Raw genomic sequence first — 22576 nt, 5'->3', positions numbered from 1 at the left:
CAGTGAGAGGCCCCCGTACCAAAAAAAAAAAAAAAAAAAAAAAACAAACTGGTATGTGGAAAGAGCAGGACAAAGCTGTTTAGAAAGGCACAAGACATGTAAAGATGCCAACAGATCCCTGGGTGTGCAGGACCAGGCCCTGGGGGAGACCCGAGTGCAGATGTGAGCAGCACTGTTGGCCTTTTAATCCCCGTCTGCATGTTCCAGTTTTGCATAAGGAACGCATGTGATTTTCACACTTGGGGGGAGAAACTTAAAAATTCTAACAACCCAAACAAAGTCAAAAAGTAACTGAAACGTCTAGTTGCATAGAGGTGCGTCAGTAAGGACAGCAGGGTCCCTACACATGCCCAAATGTGGTGCTGCCATAAAGAAAGTGAAGATGGCTAGCGTCCTGACTCTGGGGAGGGGGACGGCCCTGGCATCCTGGGAGTGAGAAGATGGTGGCAGAGCCCAGCATCTTGGCGAGACTTCCTTTAACTGCCGCTCAAAACGATGCGTCTGTGAGGATGTCAGTAAAGGAATTCCTGTGGATTTGTTGGGGGTGGGGTAGGGGGTGATGGGCGAATTTTTAATACTGTTTAGAAATCTATTAGGATCCCATAGCATCCGTGGAATGCTTTTGAAAAGATTCTTTAGCAAAAGTCATTGTCAAAGTGCTTTGTAAAAAATCTGGTAATGAAGCGAGTGTTTACCCACGGAATTAAGGAGCCTGTGGCCAAGTAGAAACCCGTTCCTCCGGCATTCCCTGCAGGGGCTAAATGCCTGCTGGTCACATGTCCCCCATTGGGCTCCCCAGTCACTGCCAGTCGCGCCTCCCCCACCCCACCGCAATGGGTGTGTGCATGGGAGGCAGGCCTAGCCCCCCGCCCGTGTGTCCACGCTCCTGTAACACATCAGCCAGGAGTGTCTGCCCCAGGGCCCGAGAGGCAGAGAGGAATAAGGGAACATGACACAGCCGAGCCCTCCACTGGCATGCCAGGTTCTGTCCAGTCATGTCTGCTGCCATCGGAAGAGAGTTTCCTCCTTTGTCCTTGAACAGGTCTGGGGACCCTGCCTGGAGCCTGCAGTTCTTGGATGGTGATAGTGTCCCGGGTTCACAGAAGGGGAAACAGGGTTTCTCTGGGACCCTCTCCCCGGGGCTGGTCTCCAGGGCAGCCACGGTCTCTGTCCTTGGGCCGCGTGGGCCAGGGAGCACGTCAGCACCAGCGTCGCCGTGGGAGTTGCAGCTCTGGGGCACCGCACCGCTGGAAGGCGGGCCAGCAGGGGGCGTGGGGAGCGCCCTCTGTGTTACTTAGGGCATGCGGTTTGAGCCTCCTCAGGCTTCTCCACGTGGTGTCCTTCCTTGCCCATGGACAGAGGCACACAGAACAGAGGCAGCCCCGGCCACCGGAGCCCTGCCTGCCTTGATTCAGGAGTGACACAGGGTGTTAGCCTGGAGGCCCCTGGGTTTTCAGTGACCCTGCCCCCCCGGCTGGCTGCTAACAGCCATGGTACAGCCCTGGGGGGTTCAGATGTGAAGGGTGGGCAAGCTTCCTCTTCTTCCCCAGTGCCTGCTCTCACAGGGGACCACACCACCCCTGGGCTGTGCCCACAGGTAGAGTTGAAGCTGGGAGGGGGCTGTAGAAAGACCATCTCCACACAACTCTGCGTTTTGCCCCTGGGTGTGTCTGGGGCAGGCCCCCCCCCCACCAATCCCATGGGGCCACGTGTTCTTCATCTGCAGATAAACTCCATTCTTGTTGAGCGTTTCTTAGCCCTGGTGGGGAGAAGCCATGTTGTGAGGAGGAGCAGCGCACATGAGGAGGCCAGCTCAGCCTCTGCTGTCTTCTCTTTCAGACGGGGTCCCGGCCCAAGTCCTGCGAGGTCCCTGGAATCAAGTAAGTCTCAGCAGGGCCCACCCTGTGTGCCCAAGGCCACCCTGGGCTGCTTGGACGATGCCAGGGCTTCCCCTCCGCTCATGAGGCTACATATCCTGACAAGAGGGGCCCTGTACCGCTGGCAGCCACCCAGCAAGCCCCCCCACAGGGGGGACACTCCTACCCCTCCTTCCCTGAGATGACAGAGCCCCTGTCCTAGCCCCAGCACACTCACCTCTTCAGACACACCCTTTTCCCGGGCAGTGGGAGGACCCTCACCCCGGCCCCCATCCCACAGGGATAGGCTGCTTCCTGAGGTTCCACTAGAGGTGCTGACAGTCGTTTCTCTAGCAGGGCAGTGCCTAATTATGGGGTGTCATTTTGCGCCTGCGTATTTTTTTGCACCAGCCTTCTCCTGCCCCTGCCACAGCTTTCGTGGGAGAACAGGCCGGCCGCCACCCCGAGAGCTCACCGCCCGCTCTGTCTGGCCTTTCCCCCCAGCATCTTTCCATCCGCCGACCAGGAAAACACTACAGCCCTGATCCCTGCCACCCACAACACGGGGGGCTCCCTGCCTGACCTGACCAACATCCACTTCCCCTCCCCCCTCCCGACCCCGCTGGACCCCGAGGAGCCCACCTTCCCCGCGCTGAGCAGCTCCAGCAGCACCGGCAACCTCGCAGCCAACCTGACACACCTGGGCATTGGAGGTGCCGGCCAGGGTAAGGCTGGGCTGGGTGGCGGGGACACTCCCTTCCCTGACAGAGGTCACCGTCTAGTGAGAATGACAAGTGTGTTTGAATGATGACTTAGCAGGGTCACGTCCAAAATGCCAGGCATGGGGGTGGAGCACAGAGTCCACCACGGGGGTTCAGGGTTGCCAGGCTGACCCAAGGGGAAAGGCATCTGGGCGGAGGACCAGGGCTGGGAAAGCTCATGCCCCCAGGGATGGGACCATGGTTCCTAGGGGGGGCTGGGGGCTTCAGAGAGTTGGGGTGGGCCAGGCTTTCCTCATGCCCCTCATCAAGGGACAGGCCTGATCTGTTCCTCTCCCCCACCTCGACCCCCCAATCCCCCGACCGTGGCTGCCTGCTTAGGATGCTCCAGCCCGGCCCCCTCCCCTGAGGACATTTCATGGGCCCCTGGCCTGTCCCAGTATCCCCCGGTGCTGCCGCAACCCTGTTCCTCCTCGGGAGGGTTCAGGGTTGCCAGGCTGACCCAAGGGGAAAGGCATCTGGGCGGAGGACCAGGGCTGGGAAAGCTCATGCCCCCAGGGATGGGACCATGGTTCCTAGGGGGGGCTGGGGGCTTCAGAGAGTTGGGGTGGGCCAGGCTTTCCTCATGCCCCTCATCAAGGGACAGGCCTGATCTGTTCCTCTCCCCCACCTCGACCCCCCAATCCCCCGACCGTGGCTGCCTGCTTAGGATGCTCCGGCCCGGCCCCCTCCCCTGAGGACATTTCATGGGCCCCTGGCCTGTCCCAGTATCCCCCGGTGCTGCCGCAACCCTGTTCCTCCTCGGGACTTCTGCAGCACCGTCCTCCTATGACTCAGGCAGGGACCCTGGAGGTGTCCTCCTCCACTCAGACCCTCTCCCCTGCGTGGCCTCCATCTGCTCGCTCCCCGCCCAGCCCCTGCCTCTGCTCCACCCAGAAGGGCCATCAGCTCGCGGCCCTCCTCTGGTCAGGACCTCGCACAGCGCCTCAGTTTCCTCCCTAGTGAAAGCTTGAGACCCGCGGGGCCCCCTAATTCCTGCTCCCCATGCCGACTCCTCTCCAGCCAACAGGCTTACCGCTGACCACCGTGGGGCCTTTGCACATGCCACCCCACCCACACAGCGCTCCTCCTCCAGGCTCCTCACCCCATCCCCTACGCAGACCCCCTCTGCAGGCCTTCCTGACTCCCTGCCCATGCCCCTGCCCCTGCCCCCTCTCACACTGGGTTGCTTGTCTGCAGTCACCATGCTGCTGTTGAGTCACTATTTTGCTTTTTCGTCTGTCCCCTGGGCTGGGCCTTGATCTCCCACGCCCTTGCTCTGACCCCTCTACCCACGTTGACCGTGGGAGGCGTGGGTTGGCGCCCAGTGAGGAGACAGGACGGGCCCCCAACAGCCTGCTGGTGGGACGGGCAGGAGGGGCCATGGTAACTCACATGTATCCCCACATGTGTCCGCACTTGGCGGTCAGTGAGAGCACTGCCTCGCTGTGCCCTCCCTGTGTCCTGGAGCCACAGCACAGGTCAGCGCTCACCCCGTCCACAGGCCCACGGCACCTCCGCCCCGAGCATGGTGGGTAGCGCCGCGCAGGGTTTTCTGAGAGAGAATCACACGCTCACATTCGTGTTTGCCACACTTCCTCTGACCGCCCCTGGGAGAAGCTGACCGTGAGGAATGGGCGGCAGCCCCTGGGCCAGGGCAGAGCCCCATTGGGAGCTTTGCAGAGAGATTTCATGGTGAAATTGGCCAGCCTTGGAGCCGGGTTGATTCAGGGAGTGAAGGAGAGCAAGGAGCCCGGAGTCATTCCCAGCTTTGGTGCCGACCGGGCCAGGGCCAGGTGAGGGTTGTTGAGGGTGGTGCAGACGTTCCCTAGGTATTTAGGCGAGGAGATAGAGGCCAGAGTGGTGAAGAGGAGAGTGACATTCTGCCTCATGCCGTTCAGGCTGTGTTCTTTTTCCCATGCACCTGGCCCCGTGCCCGCTGAGGCTCAGCCATCGGGCAGAGGATACGGGCCCTGGCCATGTGCACCCCACTCACCCACCCACACCTCCAGGGAAGGCCCAGAAGGCAAAACGAGCAGATTCAGGGGAGCCCCAGATCCGTGGCCCTCCCAAGACACCAGTGGGTGGGCAGCGTCCACAGATGCCTGTGCAAGGCAAGAAATCAGAAGGTCGGCCCTGGGGCTGCTGTCCCTCCGGCAGAGAGTCGCTGTTTCCCGGCCCCCGTTTTTCTCCTCACGCCTTGGCAGCGGCCTCCAGGGCACCACCTCCTCCGCTGGAGGGCCTTTGGCAGCCCCCCAGCACCCGCCCAGGAGCCTCGCACCTCCAGCCCGCGCCGAGTCTAAACAAGTACAGGAAAACACAACACATGTGAAAACCATAGATGCGGGAACGAGTGCAGACCCCGAGCGTGGGGCCCAGACCCCAGCCTGCCTGGCTCAGAGCTTCGGCCCGGTGATGTCTGACATGTGTTCGGTTGTTTGCGAACCTGCCGCGCTCCAGCAGCTCGCCTGGCGGGGGCCTCACTCTCCGGGCGTGTTTTAAATCAAGCAGAGCCGCCGGCCCCTGGCACACATGGAGATTGCCCCCCCCGCCCCGCACCACCCGGCCCACCCTGCAGTCAGGACATGAGCCGGTGGAGGAGGAAGAGGGAGGCCTCCACGGCCAGGGAGACAGTGGCCCCTCTCATCTCCTTCCAAGTTTGCCAGAGTCGTTTCCCTGGCTGCGCGCCGGAAGCGGGAAGTGGGCAGGCTGAGGTCCTCCTTCCCTGCACAGCTCCGTGGCCGGCTAGCCCCGTGCACAGGGCTTCCATGCCACTGGGGCGGGCTCCTGCCACCTGGGCTGCCCTCCCCTGGCAGCTCTCCCTGCCCACGCTAGGCTTCCCTTCCAGCTGGCCCCACTTCTTTTCCTAAAGTTGATCCAGGTTGTCAAAAGGAACTCAACAGCAAGGCATCCCTCGGCCCTCCCGGCCCAACTGGTGTCTCGGGGTGGTGGCCGCCCCATGTGAGGCCAGGAGCTCACGTTACAGCCTAGCAGAGGATTAAAAACTCCCTTGTCTTCAGGACAGATGTCAGAGGCGGCAGCCGAAGGGCCAAATCCAGCCCCCCAGTGTGTTTTGGCTTTCCTACGATTGTGTGTGTGATGCTTTGAATTGACATTCAAATATGCACGTAAAAACCTGGATTTCCAGCTTCTCTTGAAGAGTCAGGCCCAGCAATGGTGGGTCGAGGTCGTGTGCCTCAAGCTGGGCTAGAGCACTCCAGTTTGCTGCGGGCCCCTCCCGTCCCCGTGCCTCTGCTGCTTACCGAGCCCCGACATCAGCTCCCGACGTGCATGTTGAGCATTCCTCGGCCCGCCGGACACATGAAGCGTCGGATGCTCAGAGAAGATGAGGGAGCAGTGCAGGGTCCCGACTGCCAGTGTGCTCTCAGCAGGCGTCTTCCGGACTCCTCCTGACTAGGCCTCTGTTGATGGCTCCCTTGACGTCGCTGTGTTTGCAGAAGCCTGATTCTGGGCCCAAGGTCTGTGCAGAAACTGGCCCCCGGGGGCTCTGCTACAGGAGCTGTCGACGGTGCCAGGCCCCCCCCGCCGGCATGCTCAGCCGACGTGCATGTTGAGCATTCCTCGGCCCGCCGGACACATGAAGCGTCGGATGCTCAGAGAAGATGAGGGAGCAGTGCAGGGTCCCGACTGCCAGTGTGCTCTCAGCAGGCGTCTTCCGGACTCCTCCTGACTAGGCCTCTGTTGATGGCTCCCTTGACGTCGCTGTGTTTGCAGAAGCCTGATTCTGGGCCCAAGGTCTGTGCAGAAACTGGCCCCCGGGGGCTCTGCTACAGGAGCTGTCGACGGTGCCAGGCCCCCCCCGCAGCAGTGCTCAGCCGAGTGGAGCTGCCAGGGCATCCGAGGGGAAGTGCAGGCATGACCGGGCTCGCCTTGCACAGATGACACAGCCCCAGCGAACAGCTGCCTGGGGTGGAGGGAAGGCTGCCCGTCATCTCCCCTCAGTGTATGCTGGGTGCGTTCTTGCCAGCCCTGGAAACTGCCGCCTCACCCGCTGGAACCAGGTTGATCTGGTGCCCTCCGCGGGGTGGGCCCAGCTCCCCCAGTGAGTCAGGCACCTTTACCTGGCCTTGACTGCGGGCCAGATTCTCTTCTGAGCCTGCTCACGACCTCCTTAAGGCCTCACGGTGAACTGAAGAGGACAAAGAAACTGAGTTTGGGGTGATCAGGCCAGGCCCCCAGGGCTCCCCTCCTGCCCCCAGCATCTGGGGGCCCATTGCTTCCCTGACACAGTGCCCCAGGATCATCTGGCAGGCCCCAACACACTGAACTTGACCTCACTTAGCTCCTTCACAGCAGACACTTCCAGCGATCAGATTGCTGGGGGAGGGGGCCAGGGTGAGGGAAGGGGTGACTTGGAGCCCCCCCCCCCAGCAAGAGCTCCATCAGGAAGAAGATAAAATAACTGAGTTTCTTGCTCGGGCATCCTGGTGGGGTTGGTGCTGCAGCATGGGGAGTGCATGAGGCGGGAGGAGAAGGTTGTGGGTGCGTGATGTGGGGGGAAGGGCTGCCAGATACAGAGGTCAGGGGCCAAGAGGAGATCTGGCCAAAGGAGCAGTTATGGGAAGGGGCATGCTCACGGAATGAAGGTGAGGAGAACGATGAGGCTCAAGAAGAAACTGCAGCATCAGGCAGCACCGATTTAGTTGGAGCTAACCAAAACCCAAGCCATTTTAGGAAAAAAAAAAAAAAAAGGAGGGGGACTGTCTCTGAAACCAGGGAAGTGCCAGTGTGGCTGGATCTGGGGCTCAGGCGCTATCTCTGCCCCTCAGCTCCCTTGTGGTTACTAGGGTGCCTCCTCACACAATTTTGGACCTCCCTTCCTGGAGTTCCGTCAAAAGCCCCCGGGCAGGGTTTCATTTGGCCAGCCTAGTCACGTGTCCATCTGGGGGCCAATCATGCGGTAGCCCAGAGGTGGGGAAGCGCTGATTGGCAGGGCCTGCGGGACACGCCCCTCCTGAAGGGATGGCAGGATCTGTGGGGAGAGTATTGGTCAGCACTGGAGGTGGGAGCCCATGCAGAGCTGGGGGACCCTGAGGTCAGGGTATCGGGACCTCAGAGGAGGCATCCCGGGTTTGGTGATCAGGATGTGCCCCCTGGCATCTGGCTGAGCGATTGGACTGTCCTCAGCAATGACCCTGGGTGTGTGAGTGCCCCCTGCCGTGATCCCAGTGGCTGGCGTCATGCCCACCCTCCCTTCCTTTCAGGGATGAGCACGCCTGGCTCCTCGCCGCAGCACCGCCCGGCCGGCGTCAGCCCGCTGTCCCTGAGCACGGAAGCAAGGCGGCAGCAGGCCCAGCAGGTGTCGCCCACTCTCTCCCCACTGTCACCCATCACTCAGGTGCGAGGGCTCAGTGGGGCGGGGGTGGTGGGGCCCGGCTCAGCCTCTCTGGGAGCCCTCACGCTCCTTCCAGGGAGCAGAATCCTGAAAATCTTGCCAACATTTTTTTTGCTTTTTGTTGTCAAGTTTTCAAGCACACGGGGAATGCAGAAATCAGTGGCGTGGATTCCCCTGTGCCCATCGTGGCTGTTAGCTTGTGACTGGGCATTGCTTATTATGCTGTTCTCTTCTTTAGGATCTAGTTGCAATTTCCCAAAATAAAATGTTTAGAGAAGGTTCCCCCCACCCCAATTTACCATATTTGCTTCGTCTGCTTCTTTGGTAGTTTTGTGTGTGTCTAGGAGTTGGTCCGTTTCATCAGAGTCATCCCACGAGCCAGCATACAGTTGTTCGTAGCACTGTCATAATCCTTTTTATTTCTGTGAAGTGGTTAGTAACATTGCCCCTTTCGTTTCCAATTTCCATAATTGGAATCTTCTCTTTTTTAGTCAATCCAGGCTCGTAGAACGGAGTTAGGAAGTGTTCCCTCCTCTTCTGTTTTTTTGAAAAGTTTGAGAAGCACTGGTATTAATTCTTCTCTGAACATTTGGTAGAATCCAGTGAAGGTGCTGCAGTCTTGGCGGATCTTCACTGGAAAGTTTTTGGTGGCTGATCCCACCTCCTTCCTCGGTATCGGTCCTACCCAGATGTCCTTTTCCTTCTTGGGTCCGTTTCGGTAGTTTGTGTGTTCTGAGGAATTTGTCCATTTTGTCTGCTCTTCAGTCCCTAATAGATAATATTCTTTCTTTGGTTTTTAACATGACCTCGACGGTCTAATCCACCCACAACGAAATTAACAGTAGTTCTTCTATACCTTCCGATGCCCGGCCTGGTCTCGGCTCCCCACCGTGTCTCTCTCTCTTGTACAGTTCTTGTTCAGATCAGGATCCAAACAGAGCCATGCGTGGCTCCTAGCGGCTGTGTCTTCAGTCTCTTCATCCGCGACCCCAGCCTCTTCTCCCCTCCCCGCCACGCCCCACCCCTGAGGCCTGCCTTCCCTTTCCGGAAACTCCTTTCCGGCAACTCCTTTCCTGCGTTCTGCTAAGTGTTTACATCCTGTAGCTCCTGGGCATATCCAGCCTCCCTCAGAGGGCAGGAGCCCTTGCCTGCCTGCCTGCCTGAGGAACTGTCCGCGCAGACTCGTGAGCCTGGAAAACTTGCCTCTGGTTATTTTCCTCTTTCCAACTCCAAGAGGGGCCCGAGCTGGTCACTGCCGAGTGACCACACAGGGGCCTCCGTCAGCCCCACCGTCTCCAGCCTCCCCTTGGTGCCCAGGCTGCAGGGTGGCGGGAGAGGGTTCCTTCTCCCCGGCAGGACCCCACAGGGGCTAGGTGCTGGCTCCCCGCTGGGCTACCAGAGTGTGGTGCCCTGTGCCTGCCCACAGTGGGGAAACTCCAGCTCAGAGAGGCGGGGGATGGGGGTGGAGCATCCTGAGTCTCTGCAAGTGTGGAAGGGTGTGCAGTGAGAAAGGCTCACTGGGGGCAGGCCTACTGAGCTGCAGCCCAGTCCTCCGTGAGCCCTGGGGGAAGCCCGCTTTGCTTCCCTGGTCCAGGGTCTGGACGTCCCTCTGTTCATCTCTCACTTCAGCGTCAGTCACGCCAGGCCATGGGGGTGCCCTGGGGGCCAGGTGCTCACAGCCCGCCCGGCCCACTCCTTGGAGCATGTGTCCCACCTGATGCCCTCCTCTCCCTTCAGGCCGTGGCCATGGACGCCCTGTCTCTGGAGCAGCAGCTGCCCTACGCCTTCTTCACCCAGGCGGGCTCTCAGCAGCCGCCGCCACCTCAGCCTCAGCCCCCGCCCCCGCCGCCGCCTGCGTCCCAGCAGCAGCCGCCCCCGCCGCCCCCGCAGGTGCCCGTCGGCCTCCCCCAGGGCGGCTCCCTGATGCCGAGCGCCAGCCTGACTCGGGGGCCCCAACTGCCCCCGCTTGCGGTCACGGTACCGTCCTCTCTCCCTCAGTCCCCCCCAGAGAACTCGGGCCAGCCGCCGATGGGGATCGACACTGCCTCGGTAAGCCTGGGGCGGGGCCTGACAGTCGGGGGGCGGGGGGCCTTGTGCAGGAGGAGCCCAGGGGCTGTGGGAGACCCCCGTCGGACCTGCAGGAGGAGTGTCAGGGTGCCTGGCTTTATCTGCAGCCACCTTGAGGCTCCACTTTGAGGCCAGCTCGGCCAGGGGTTGGGGCTGAGGCAAACGCTGCCTGGGGCCGGGAGCTCAGCGGGGGGTTCTCCCTGGAACCCTCAAGCCAAGTTTGTCACCCCGGTATAGACGGGGAAACTGAGGCACAAGCAGGGGTCAGGTGCCCCAGACTTCACCCAGGACGGGCCACCCCACGTCTGGCTGCCAAGCCCTCCCCCATGGCCCCGGTTGCCCCCCTCAGCCCTTCCCACCCAAGACAAGGCTTCCTTGGAAGCAGGGAGAACACGGAGCTCTCAGGGCCTCGGGAATGGACTGCTGAGAGCCAGAGGGACGGAGGTGAACTTGGAGGAGAAGAAGGGATGAAGCCAGTTCTGTGGTTCATACAGCACAGTGCCCTGGGCCGGGGGCCTGCAGCTCAGACCGTGGGACCCCTTGCCTGGGGCCAGGCTTGACCCCTGCACCCCAAACCTTCCTGCTTGTCCAGACTTTCACCCAGGTTGCCCTGATGGGAAGGGAGTGGTCACAGCTACCTTTGGCCACATCCAGAGAAGCAGGGACCCACGTTTGGGGCCCAGCCAGCCCTCCCCACTCACTTGGCCCATGGCTGCCAGCCCCAGGATAAATGTCATCAGAACATCATGTGCTCTGTGAAGAACAGGGCCCGCCACCCCTGAGTTGGCCAGGGCGGGCAAGTAACCCAACAGGTAGAAACCCACATTTCCAGGCTGCTCTGATACCTCAGAAGGCAGACCTCAGGGGTCCCTTTGGATGGGACTGCACCCAAGCCTTGCCTTGGGCAGAAACCCAGCAGGTATGGAGGTGGCTCTGACAGTGGGGCTGCCGGGGGCACCCAGTTCCATGACACCCTGCCATGGCGGTGCCTCTCTGGAGCTGGGGGGACATTGGAAACATGGGCTATCCAGGCCAGCCTCTCGGGTCCGGGTGCTGTTTTGGGGCAGCCCCATCCCCTCCCGTGAGAGTGGTGGCTCCCGCAGGGCTCGGGTTCCAGTGGCCTCCTCTGTGAGTTTCTGTAGATCCACCCAAGCGAGGAGAATGTCCCTCTGGTCATTTTCCTCTTTCCAACCCAAAGAAGGCCTGAGCTGGTCATTGCCAAGTGACCACGCTGATGTCTCTGACACCCACACCTTGCTGCACGAGCCCCCTGCCCCATCTGGGCTCAATCCCCATCCCAAACTGCTCAGAACAGGCCACTGAGGAAATGAAGGAGACATAGCACTTAGGGAGCCCTGGGCCGGCCGCCTGGGTCTCATTGAACAAGCTCAGAGAGCTCAGGCAGCTTGCCCAGATCACACAGCAGGGCCTCACCGGGTAGGACCAGAGCAGGGTCTAAATCCAGGTCCTGGCATAGCCCATCCTGCCCCCCAGGGGTCTGATAAGAAGCCAAGACCCTTTGTCATTCGAGTGAGGAGGTGGCCGTCCTTTGGAAGTCTGTGGACAGCATAACCCGGCGGTCTTGTCCCAAGCAATACCAGTGATAGTGACTGCCCGGCGCCAGGAGCCCTGCAGTGTGCCCCAGACGGCCTTGGCTGTTAGCCCGAGAGCATCTGACTGGCCCTGGGCCTTCCCTGCCCGTGCGGGTGTGCGTGTTCACACGTGTGTGGCTGTGTGCACACATACGTGGGTGTGGTGTGCGTTCGTGTGAGTGCCCTAAAACCTGCTGAGTAGAGGCTGATCCCTCCACCCCTTCCCCAGCCCCCCAGGGCGATTCTGTGAGGCTGGGTTCCATGCTCTCTGACCGAATGCCCCTACCCCTCCCAGAGTTGGGTTTGGAGGTAGGGCCCCTTGAGGCCCTGGGCTCAGGTGCCCTCCTGCAGGTGCCCTGGGTATTCAGCTCACCTGAGGGATGGGGGCCCTGCCGGGGGTGTCAGCAGCGAACAGCCAGTCCCGGGAAGCCAGGCCTGGGGCCCCGCGAGCATCCTGACCTGTCTGTCGTCACAGGCGCCGGCTCTGCAGCAGTACCGTACTAGCGCTGGCTCCCCAGCCAACCAGTCTCCCACCTCACCCGTCTCCAATCAAGGCTTCTCCCCCGGGAGCTCCCCGCAAGTAAGGGACGCCGCCTCCCCTCCCCGGCCTCCCCATCTGCAGCCTAGCTGGCACCCCCCCCCCCCACGTGTCCCCCATCCACCTGTCTGTCCTCCATCTGTGCCTCCCGTCTCACTCCACCCCATCTTGTTCACTCCACCGGGGTGGGGACTGGTGAGGGGCGGCCACCCTGGGCAGTGGCCAAGGATTAGGCGTCCTCTCCCAGAGCTGTCACGTTCCCTCGGCGCCTCTGTGGTCCACGCCAAGCCCCAAGTGGGGTTGGCGGGCTCCCCATTTGCTTCGGTGACGTTGGTGTCGGCTTCGCCCCAGCTCCTCACCCCGTGGCTGGGATGCCGAGCCCGGTGTGCGGCTCAGAGCAGGCATCGAGCAGCCCGTGCACCCGTCCCCACCCATGTCTGCCCGCCCTGAGGCCTCCTGCTTCCAGGCTTCTGGAGGTGGGGGTGTGCTCCCCCTGCGTCAGGGTGCAGGTGAGGTGACGGCCAGCCTGTGATGGGGGCCCTGACTCTTCAGCCCCCTCCGCCCCTTAGGATGGCGTGTCTCTCGCCTTCAGACCCCCAGCACAGGAAGCAGCCCCTCCAGTGTCCTCGTCCTCTTCCCACAGATGAGGGGACTGAGGCTTGCCCCAGGCAACAGGCAGGGCTAGATCATGTCTGTCAGACTCAGGTTTCCCCTCCATACCGGGCACCACGGGACCCCGATCTCTGACACAGACACACACACACACACACACACCCCTTCTGGGTTCCTCAGAATCCCTCTTGGCTCTGCTCCACCCATGGCTGCATTCTGTCCGGAACCTTCCATCAGGGGAGAAGGGGTTCCTGCAAAACGGACAACCAGGCCCCAGACTTCTCACTGTAGCAGCAGAGCCTCCCCAGGACCTCACCACCCCATCCCCAGAACGTCACCAAGCTGAGAAACCTCAGGAGCTACTGCAGTGCCCAAGACCCTGAAGTCTCCTTCTCAGCCAGGGGAAGATGGGGCCTTACTTCCCGGGTAGAGCAGGGGGAGGAGCTGTTCCTCCAGGCAGGACGTGGGCTCCCTTGTCCCCGGCGACATGCCCCGCTGTCCATTTCCCAGGCTCGCAGCAACGCACCCCGAGCCAGGCCCTGTGTGTCAGGACAGTAGGCCTAGCCCTCAGGGGACCTGAGGCTGTTCTCATGGCTCACTGATACAGGAGGGGCTCTCCCAGGGCGCTCCCTCCACCACCCACGGCAGCCAGGGGTCCCGCTGGGACTGTCGGCGTGCAGCCCCCGACTCCGCAGAAGGCAGGGAAGGTGCAGTGAGCTCGGGGCCGGCCGGGGGTCAGCCTGGTGTCTGCATGCTCTCCGTCCATCCCTGTCGGCTCTGAGCTCTCGCGTCTGGTCTCGTCACGTGGTGCCGAGGGGACGCGGGAGTGGGAGAAGTTGGTCCAGGCAGGGGAAGCAGTAGGAGGCGCCTGCCCGCGGTGGGCAGCCCTGCCTGGGGCTGGTGTACATGAGGCAGGACGGGAATTTAAGGGTGGAGCAGATGGCTCTCAGGAGAGGTTCTCCTGAACCAAAGTGGGCCATTCTAAGCGGAAAGCACGTCGCTGTCTCATCAAGCCCGTGTCTTGTGTGTTGGTTTGTCCGTCTGTCAGTTGGGCACTGGCCAGGGAGGCAGGCTGTCTGGCCCCAGCCAGGGACTCGCCTGGGGGCAAACCGTGGTTTCCCACTGCAGCTGGATCTCTGGGGACACATTCATCAGCCCCATGGGCCTGGGTCACCCCACGCCTCCCCGGCCCAGCCAGCATCTCCCCTGGACGCACGAGGCAGCCGCCCTGCCCCACTTGGCCTCAAGCGGATGTCACGTGCGTCCGGCTGCACCCTGAACCTTAGGCAGCTGGAATTGGCTCCTTTGTGCTGCCCCCTCCAGCCCCAGCCCTTCCATTCTGGGCAGACCTTTCTGGCAAACCCTCATGGTAGCTTCACAAGAGAAACCATATCTGGGGTCTCCTGTGTGTGCCGGGCCTCTCTGGGGTCAAGGCCATGGGGACAGGGTCAGGTGCCCCAGAACAGCCTGTCCCCGGCCTCAGCCAAGGCCGTCATCTGCCTCCTTCGCAGCTAAACCCAGCAGCCTCACAGCCCCCTTTTCCAAACCTGAAGCTGGCGATTTTTAGGGCAAATGTGGCCTTTTTGCCACGTTGTCTTTTTTGCTTCTTACTCCTTTCACATTTTTAACCCTTTCCTGGTGTTTGAATGGAATATGCATCCCCAGGAGCCACCGCACCAGCCGGAGTGGCTGTCCCTTTCTGCGGTCAGTCCACTGAATACCCAGAGTGGCTGGGGGCTTTGTGGCCAACTCCTCTCTGGGATGGAGGCCTGGGAGTCAAGCTTTGGCAGTTGTCAGAGAACACGGGGACCTTTCTAGAATAGAGAGCTCAAAGCGGGGGAGGTCCAGGGCCTGTGGTCCGTGAAGACTCTGACCTGGAAACGGCCGCAGGGGAGCGCCTTCTGCAGGCCACCCTGTTCTACAGAGGAGGAAACAGGCCAGAGCTCCCAGCCTCGGGGACGCTGAGGGCCCTGGGCGGGGCATCCGTTTCCCCAGGTCTGTGGCCTCCGGTGTGACCTGGCCACACCCACGACCATCCCTTTCCTCCCTTCCACATCCCGCCAGACTCTGTCCTGCCATCTCCCTGGCAGCATCTCGAGAATGGGCGGGACCACACTCCTATTCTTGGCATCTCCACTGCCTCAGAGGATCCCCAGCCCCTGCTCCTCTCCCAGGGGCAGCCCCCATCCCTCTGCACCAGCTGGCATTGGGCAAACAGGAGTGGGACTGCCTGCCATCCCCCAGGCCCCAGGGCCTCGCGGGCAGGCAGGCAGCCACGGCTGGACAGGTGGGCAGGGGCTTTCTGTGTACCTGTCCCGTGCTCACTCTGTGCACCCTTCCTGCCCACGTGTGTGTGGCCTGCTGCCTGTCCCGCGTCTCCCATGTCTGACAAGGTACGCATCCCACCCTGAACACCCAGGGTATCTCCCACCTTGCCCCACTCCCACGCTTTCCTCTGGGGCCTGTCAGGTGGGGTTCCCGGTCCCTGTGGCCCCTCGTCTTCCATCTGACAATAGCGGGTTCACCCACACCTGAGCTTAAGGAGAGGAGATGGGATGGCACTTTGGGGGAAGTTGGGCGGCAGAGGCCCCCTCCCCCAGAAGCAGGCGGTGGAAAGGAGCAATCATCCCGAGATTAGGGGTGCACCCCTCCACCCCAGCGGGTGTGGGCTCTCCCAGGAGCCCTGAGATAGGTGTCATCAGCCTCTCACGTCCTGAGCATCTTCCAGGAAGTTCCAGAGGCCTCCCTCCTCTCCCAGCCCAGGCCAGTGGTGAGGTCCTGGGAGAAGGGTATGGGTGCAGCCAGCCCGTGGGAGCACCCCACCCCCCACCCCATAGCAGCCTCACCCCCTGCCTGGTTTTGGGAACCCTGACGACAGTGGGCCTCTCTTCTGTCTGCAGCACTCTTCCACCCTGGGCAGCGTGTTTGGGGACTCATACTATGAGCAGCAGATGGCGGCCAGGCAGGCCAATGCTCTGTCCCACCAGGTGAGCGGGCGCCCACCGCAGACGCTCGCCAGACCCCGCCCGCTCCTCTGCGTGAGCTTCTCAGCCTCTCCAGTCTCCAGGCTGCAGAGGCCCAGGCCCTGGAGGGGGTGGCTTGGCTTGGCCTCTCCTGGCGTTTGCACCCTGCCCGCAGAACGAGGCCGCCAGCGGAGGGGGAGGAAGGGTGGGCGGTGAACGCCGGTAGGGACGGGCAGTGGCTGTTGCAGCGGTGCCTCGGTGTGGGCCGTGCATGTGGGTTTGCTGGGAGGTTGCAGTGGCTTTGCGTGAAGGTCAGGATTGGGAGCGTGTGGGCACGGGAAGGGTTGGCTGCTGCCTGGAGCTGTTCACTCACTTACCCATCCATCCATCCATCCAGCTGTGAGGGGGCCATGTGCCGGCAGGCCCAGGCAGGTTCAGAGACGGGGAGACCCCAAGGCAGAGGGACTCATGCTTGGCAGCCCCAAGTGTACCTTGGCACGGGTGCTGGCCGTCCTGTAGGGGAGGAGGTGCTGGCGGTCGCAGGCAGGCCGGCCAGCCAACCGCGGCCGGGGTCCCAGGGTGGCCAGCTCGGGGGGCTGGCCTCACACCTGTATGCTTCCTCTCCCAGCTGGAGCAGTTCAACATGATAGAGAATGCCATCAGCTCCAGCAGCCTGTACAGCCCGGGCTCGACACTCAACTACTCACAGGCGGCCCTGATGGGCCTCACAGGCAGCCCTGGGAGCCTGCCGGACACACAGCAGCTCAGCTTCCCCAGCCACAGCAGCATCCCCAATATCATCCTCACAGGTGAGAGGCCGGGGGAGATGGAGTCCCCGCCCTGCAGGGTGAGGCGCGACGGGGCTGAGGTGTCCCTGCCCAAGGAGGCCAGAACCCACCAACCTCGACTCACTGCTGGGCTCACAGGACACAGGCTGGGGGGACGCACAATGGACCCTGGACCAGGTGTCCGGTGTCCCAGGCTCAAGAGTGAGAACAGGATGAAACCAGTCACCTAGCCCTTCACCTCCTGCCCAGTCCCCTGAACCACAGTAGCTGAGCGTGCCGGGGATGCCTGTGACTGTGGGACGGGCCCTGCCTGCTGGGGCTCGTCCTGTGCAGCTGACAGACACGTAAGAGCTCGCGCATGCTGCGTCAGGCCTCCCCGAGCAGCCTGAGCACGGCGCCCAGGCGCCCGGGCTTGCGCACGCGCATGTTGAGTGAGTCTTCTCCCAGCAGAGCTCAGACCCTGCAGTCCCCCACCCCCACCCCTCGTCATGCCCCTGAAGGTTCTAGGTTTTATCAGAGACGGAGGCGGTTTCCTCATAAGCCAGGGCTCTCGGGGAATTGAGGGTGAGACCCTCCCAGCAGTCCCCACGGACATCTCTAGGATGGAAGGGGTTCCTGCCCAGAGCTCCCCACAGCCGGAGTGCAGACCCAGTGCCTCCTCCCCTCCCCAAGGGTCTGCAGGAGATGCTCTGGGTGCAGAAGCCTTGGCCTTGGAGGTTGTGTAAGAAGGATCAGGCCTCTGTGATTGTCCAACAGCCCAGAAAGAACGAAACTTTCATATCCGTTTCCCAGATTGGGAAACTGAGGCCCAGGGTCTCGCCACAAGTAGAGGAAGGAGCCCAGGTGTGAACCTGGGTCTCTGCAGGGAAACCCGGGCTTCCCTTCAACCCACAGGGAGGCCCCTGATGCACACGGAGCAGACTGCCTGGCAGAACCTGGCAGAGCCTGAGAGCCCCCTGCTCCCTCCAGGTCACACTGAAGTCTGTGTCGCAGCCCTCATCCCAGGGCTTTCCGGCCTTGGTACCCCGACACCTGGGTTGGAACCGTCCCGTGTGCTATGGGGTGTTGAGCAGCATCCCTGGCCTCCACCCACCTGATACCAGTAGCATCCCCTCCAGTCGTGACAACTAAAAGTGTCCCCAGACATCGCAAATGTCCTTTGGGGGACAGACTGCTCAGGTGAGCTCCCTGGTATGGCCTGAGCATTGATGGGAGCCATGGAGGCGCAGAGTCGGGGTGCGGGGAGTCAGGGCCACGCTGAGCCTTTTGTGTGTACCCCCCACCCCCAGTGACAGGAGAGTCCCCTCCCAGCCTCTCTAAAGAACTGACCAGCACGCTGGCCGGGGTCGGTGACGTCAGCTTCGATTCTGACAACCAGTTCCCCTTGGACGAACTCAAGATTGACCCCCTGACCCTGGACGGACTGCACATGCTCAATGACCCAGACATGGTCCTGGCCGACCCGGCCACCGAGGACACCTTCCGGATGGACCGTCTGTGAGCCGCACGCCCGGCACACGGCCGCCCAGCCCCCGGCTCCGTCACCCCACCGGTCAGTGGTCCCCACGGCGTCTCCCCCAGCCTGGGGACAGCGGCGCTCCGTCCCTCGCAAACGGCCGAGCTTGTGATTCTGAGCTTGCAATGCCGCCAAGCGCCCCAGCCCACCCGCCCGCCCACCCCGGTCGTCCACCTCCCGCGTGAGGCCGCGTGTCGTCGCCCCCGCGGACCCTCCCTCCCTGCTCTCTCGTCCCCCTGTAAGATGCGGAAAGCGTGCTGGGCGGGGCCGCCGGCCTCGGGGGGGCGCCGCGCCCTGCGACGGTGGTGGGATGAGGTGCATCTTGCGACTGTTGTCCAGCTCTCACTGCCTTCCTTTGTCCCCGGTACCCCCACCCGCCCGCGCCCCCCGTCCTTGGTTAGGTAGCGAGCCAGCCCCACCCCGCCAAAAGGAGAAGGCGCCGGGGGCGGGGGGCGGGCGGACATGAAGCGGAAATAAACACTATTTGGACTGCCGTCTTTTATATTTCTGAGCACACACAGAACACTAGACTCCATCCCACGGAGGTGGGATGCAAACATGTGAACGGAGCATGCGAAGCAGCTACGTCTCCCCCGGGGCCCAGTAGGGAAGCCCACGCCCCCGCCTCGCCACCCCCAGCTGGGCCCCTCGGTGGCCACCTTGGCTGTGAAATCCCCACCCAGGCCTGTCGGGGATGCACGTGGAGGCGGGGATTATTTCTAGGGGGTTTTGCGACTTGTTTCCATCTTTCTTTCTCTGTACCGTGGTCACTGTTACTATTATTTAAAGAAGGCCGGGGGTGGGGGGTGGGGGGTGGAGGCGGCCGGGCCATTTTTTTGGTTTGTTTCTTTCGGTTTGTATTTACATTTTGGTTGTAGATGAATAACTGATTCCTTCAAGCCAACACTTGCCTGAGAGCATGTTTTTGTTCTAGAAATCCAACGTTATAATATTTATAAGCTAACTGGAAGCGGTCTGCTGCCTGCCCGGGTCTAAGCCGCATCTCCGGCCTTTTAACTTTTGCTCCGTTATCCCAAAACAGAAGGACATGAGGTTGGGCTGGGCTCGCTGGGCTGGGTGGGCACTCTGGCAGAAGCTGGCAGCAGCGGCCAGAGGGACCTCTGCTCTGATCCCTAACAGACTTCTGGGAAGGAGCCCCGGCTTCCATCAGGGGTCTCGTAAAGACCCAGCTCTGCCCGGCCTTCCCAAAGGTGCCAGCCAGTCCTCAGGGCAGGCCTGTCCTAGACCCCGAGGCTGGCGGCAGCAGCTGCGGCCCCCCTCTGTTCTGAGATGCCCCGGAGACGAGCCTGTCCTCAGCACCCCCATCCCGAGGACCAGCCGACATTCATCCCCTCCCACCATCCCGCCGTCTCTTTCGTAGACCTTCCTGGTAGGGCTGGATTTGGAGGCAAAGAGCAGTGTGCATTTTAGCGGCTGGTTTCCAGGTGCTTCTCAGAGTGCCTCAGGAGGCCCAGGTGACCATCCATCGGGGCTCACTGGAGCACCAGAGGCCATCCGTCTGCCCTACAGGCCCTGCGAGGGAGTGACAGGGCTGGCTTTGTGTTCTGTCAGTTGCTTTGGAATAGGAACGTCTGTTTCATTCCCTCCGACGTCACATCTCGAGTTCTTACTCGCTCCTCCGCCTGCCGGCAGGGCTGGCACCTCCTGCCTGGTGCGTTTCCGCCTCCGTCGGGGTCTTGGGAGCCCCCGCCTCTATCTGTGGGAGCCAGATTTGCTCCTAGCGACCATCCCTCTCTCTTGTTCCCTGGCTGGGCTCTTAGCACGTGGCCAAGTGGCCGCGTGGCCCCACAGACGGGAAGCCCCCTGTCCTCGGTCACTTGGCCTCCGCCGCTGTTGTCTGGACTGGAGTTAGGGTTAGTGTCAGTCCATCTAGGTCAAGGGCCCGTCTTCTTTCCAGGGCTGGGGGCAAAGAGTGAGGACTCTTTTTCTTTTTTTAAAGAAAAACTACATGTATGTACATAGAAGGGTTTGATTACCATTAGACTTGTATGTAGAACTTTTTAAAAAAAAAATGGCCTTAATAAAATTACAAGCAACCTTCCTGGATGCAATTTTCAAACAAGGAGTTGGGGACCCCGTGAGGGAGCCCCGTCAGCCCACACTTCCCATCTGCCCAGCACTGGGTTCTTGGTGCAGACGGGCAGGGAAGGAGGGGCCCGTTTCTAGCATCCCTCGGCCAGGAGCACAGGTGACGCTGTATTAACACGGCAGCCTCAGCCCGTGAGGGGCGTAGGTGCAGAGCATTCCCGGGGAGGGGATCCAGCCAGGAGCCAGCGGCCAGGCGTCCTCAAAGGGTTCACTGCCCCCTCCTGGGCCTGGGCAGGCCTCTGGGGGTCTACAACAGGGGATTTGGGTTTTTTCTTAAATATCATTTCTCTACTAAATATTGAATATGAATTGCCAAGACTTTTAGAAACAGGACAGCTTAAGGGAATCAGCCCTTTGACTTGTGATGTGAAAATACTGTGATTTCAGGCGAGCTGTGCCGTGAGGGGTGAGCTGGAGCCCCTGCATCGTGTATATAGACCCGCTCGCTGTGGCCGAGCCCCCCTCAGCTGTGCAAACCTTTCCTCCGGGAGCGTGAGCCAACCAGCGTGTCCCCACCTGCCTCAGTTTACCCTCTGTCCTCTGAGCCCCCAAGGTGGTAAATTTGTTCCCCCATGAGGCTCCATGCGCCGAGGATGAGACCTGGGGTCAGCCTGTCTCTGTGTCCCCCGGAGAAGAGAGTTCATGCGCCTGGTCCCCACGCCCTGCCTGTCAGCATCACCCCCTGCAGTGCCCAGGGTTGACTTGGGGAAGGAGAAGGAGGAGTCTCGTCGGGGTCACATCCCTGTCACAGGTACCCGTAAGGACCTCCACCCGCACCGTGCCCTTAGCAGAGGGAAGACAGGCAGCACTGTTTGGGGTACCCTGCAGCCCCCTCCCCGCTTTCCTTGCACGCCTTGCTTCCTCCCAGCACTCTTCCGGGCAAGAAGGGTAGGGGCCAGTCCCCTGGGGCAGGGGGCCCTGAGGCCCTCAGTGGAAAGCTCAGGGGGCAGGTCGACCCTTCAGCAAAATTTGGAGGCCCACGGCCAGTGATATCCAAAAACCAGTCAGGCTTCCCTGTGGGGACAAGTACACAGCAGAAGGGACCCTAACTGCGTTGGGTCCAGCCCCCAACCCCAGTGCGGTCCACGGATTTCCCTGGGACCGGGCCTGAGAGGCTGGAAGGCAAGGGCAGGTGTGTGTGTTTGCAGCCCTTTCCCCAGCAACGCTTCCATGCACTGGGAGTGCTTGGCTGGCCTTTGCGGCCTGTGTGTTATCTCCTTGTGGGTTTTGAGGGCTGGGCAGGAGGGTTCTGACATCGTAGGTGTGTTTGGCCTGATTTCTTCAGGCGGCCGACCTCCCAGGAGGGCGGCTAGCCAAGTGGGCCCTTCGTGACGCCTGTGTGTCACAGTGGGGCGGGCAAGGACAGCAGCTGTCCATCTGTCCGTCCATCAGATTCTGTGAGACTCCTGCGTGGAGGGAGAGACGTCCAGTGTCGTCCATCCATCCTGCTGGCGTGGGTGTCCAGTTTGGGGGCTGCGTGCATGCCGGCTGCTGGCTGCGGCCTGGTCACAGGGGACGGGAGTAGGTACGAGGCCCATGGAGGTGTTGGGTGGGACTCAAGCAGCAGGGGCGACCCCCCTCTGTCCAGCCTCTTGGGCCTAATGAGCCCCCATGATCACCTTCTCCTAGAGAAGACTTTGTTGACCTGGAGGCCTCCAGGCAGCTGAGAACGCCTGGCATGGTGCACCCCTCCCCAGACCTCCACATCTCAGCTGACCCTGAGCTAGTTCATAACCAAACTTGCTGCCAAACTCCTGTCCCCAACTGGATTCTGAGTCTTCTGCATTTCCAAAGAAGGCATCCCCACCCCAGGGTGCAGGCTGGGTGTGGTGAGGCCTGGTGTGGGGTCAGGAGACCCTCCACCCCCCCCCGCCCCCGCCCCCAGCCCTGACACAGCAGTAGCAGCACCCATCACCCTCACTGGGTTCTGAGGGAGCTGTAGTCAGAATTCTCAGGGTGCCCTTGGCGTGGTGTTGGGGCACAGGGCTGCAAGGTCAAGGGTACCTGCTGCCCTTGGCCCTGGCCTACCACCCCTGCAGGTGACACTTCAGGTGAGGGAGCTGTGGCCACCTGAGCTCCTCCTCCCCCACATGACCTGAAGAGCTGGGGGAGGATTTGGCACCTCGCCTACCCTGGGAGGCCTGCCTGGGGTGAGTGGGCAGCCAGGTCTGTTTCTGCCCGAGTTCTCCGTGGACCCTGGGCCCCCATCCCCTGGGGGTCTCACAGCATATGACAGGGGTCCTCGGGACATTCCTTGGTCAGGCCCTGCCCGGCCAGCTTGGCCTGAACCAACTCTTTTTGGCTTCCTCGGCTTTCGGGGGTCCTGGCTGCGTGGGGCTCAGGCACCTCTCATAACCGTTGGTGTGCCACAGGTGGCTGGCCACAGACAAGAGTTCTCCCCCAATGGAGGTGGGGTGACCT

The 22576-nt window shown here is 61.7% G+C and overlaps 1 protein-coding gene across 1 annotated transcript in view; it reads left to right on the top strand.

The window, feature by feature from the left end:
- Nucleotides 1-18820, top strand: part of CRTC1 (CREB regulated transcription coactivator 1) — a 29054-nt gene extending 10234 nt beyond the window's left edge. The window contains exons 7-15 of the mRNA XM_028495155.2: nt 1840-1880; nt 2361-2581; nt 7840-7973; nt 9708-9860; nt 9969-10019; nt 12105-12209; nt 15680-15766; nt 16371-16551; nt 17820-18820. Coding sequence (XP_028350956.1) covers nt 1840-1880; nt 2361-2581; nt 7840-7973; nt 9708-9860; nt 9969-10019; nt 12105-12209; nt 15680-15766; nt 16371-16551; nt 17820-18031 — 1185 coding nt within the window. The 3' untranslated portion in view covers nt 18032-18820. The remainder of the gene's footprint in view (nt 1-1839; nt 1881-2360; nt 2582-7839; nt 7974-9707; nt 9861-9968; nt 10020-12104; nt 12210-15679; nt 15767-16370; nt 16552-17819) is intronic.
- Nucleotides 18821-22576: the final 3756 nt, after the last annotated feature.

This window comes from Physeter macrocephalus, chromosome 2 (assembly GCF_002837175.3).
Source record: "Physeter macrocephalus isolate SW-GA chromosome 2, ASM283717v5, whole genome shotgun sequence".
Taxonomy (NCBI): domain Eukaryota; kingdom Metazoa; phylum Chordata; class Mammalia; order Artiodactyla; family Physeteridae; genus Physeter; species Physeter macrocephalus.
The sequence above is the reverse complement of the archived record's forward strand: the minus strand, read 5'-3'. Positions and strand labels throughout refer to the sequence as shown.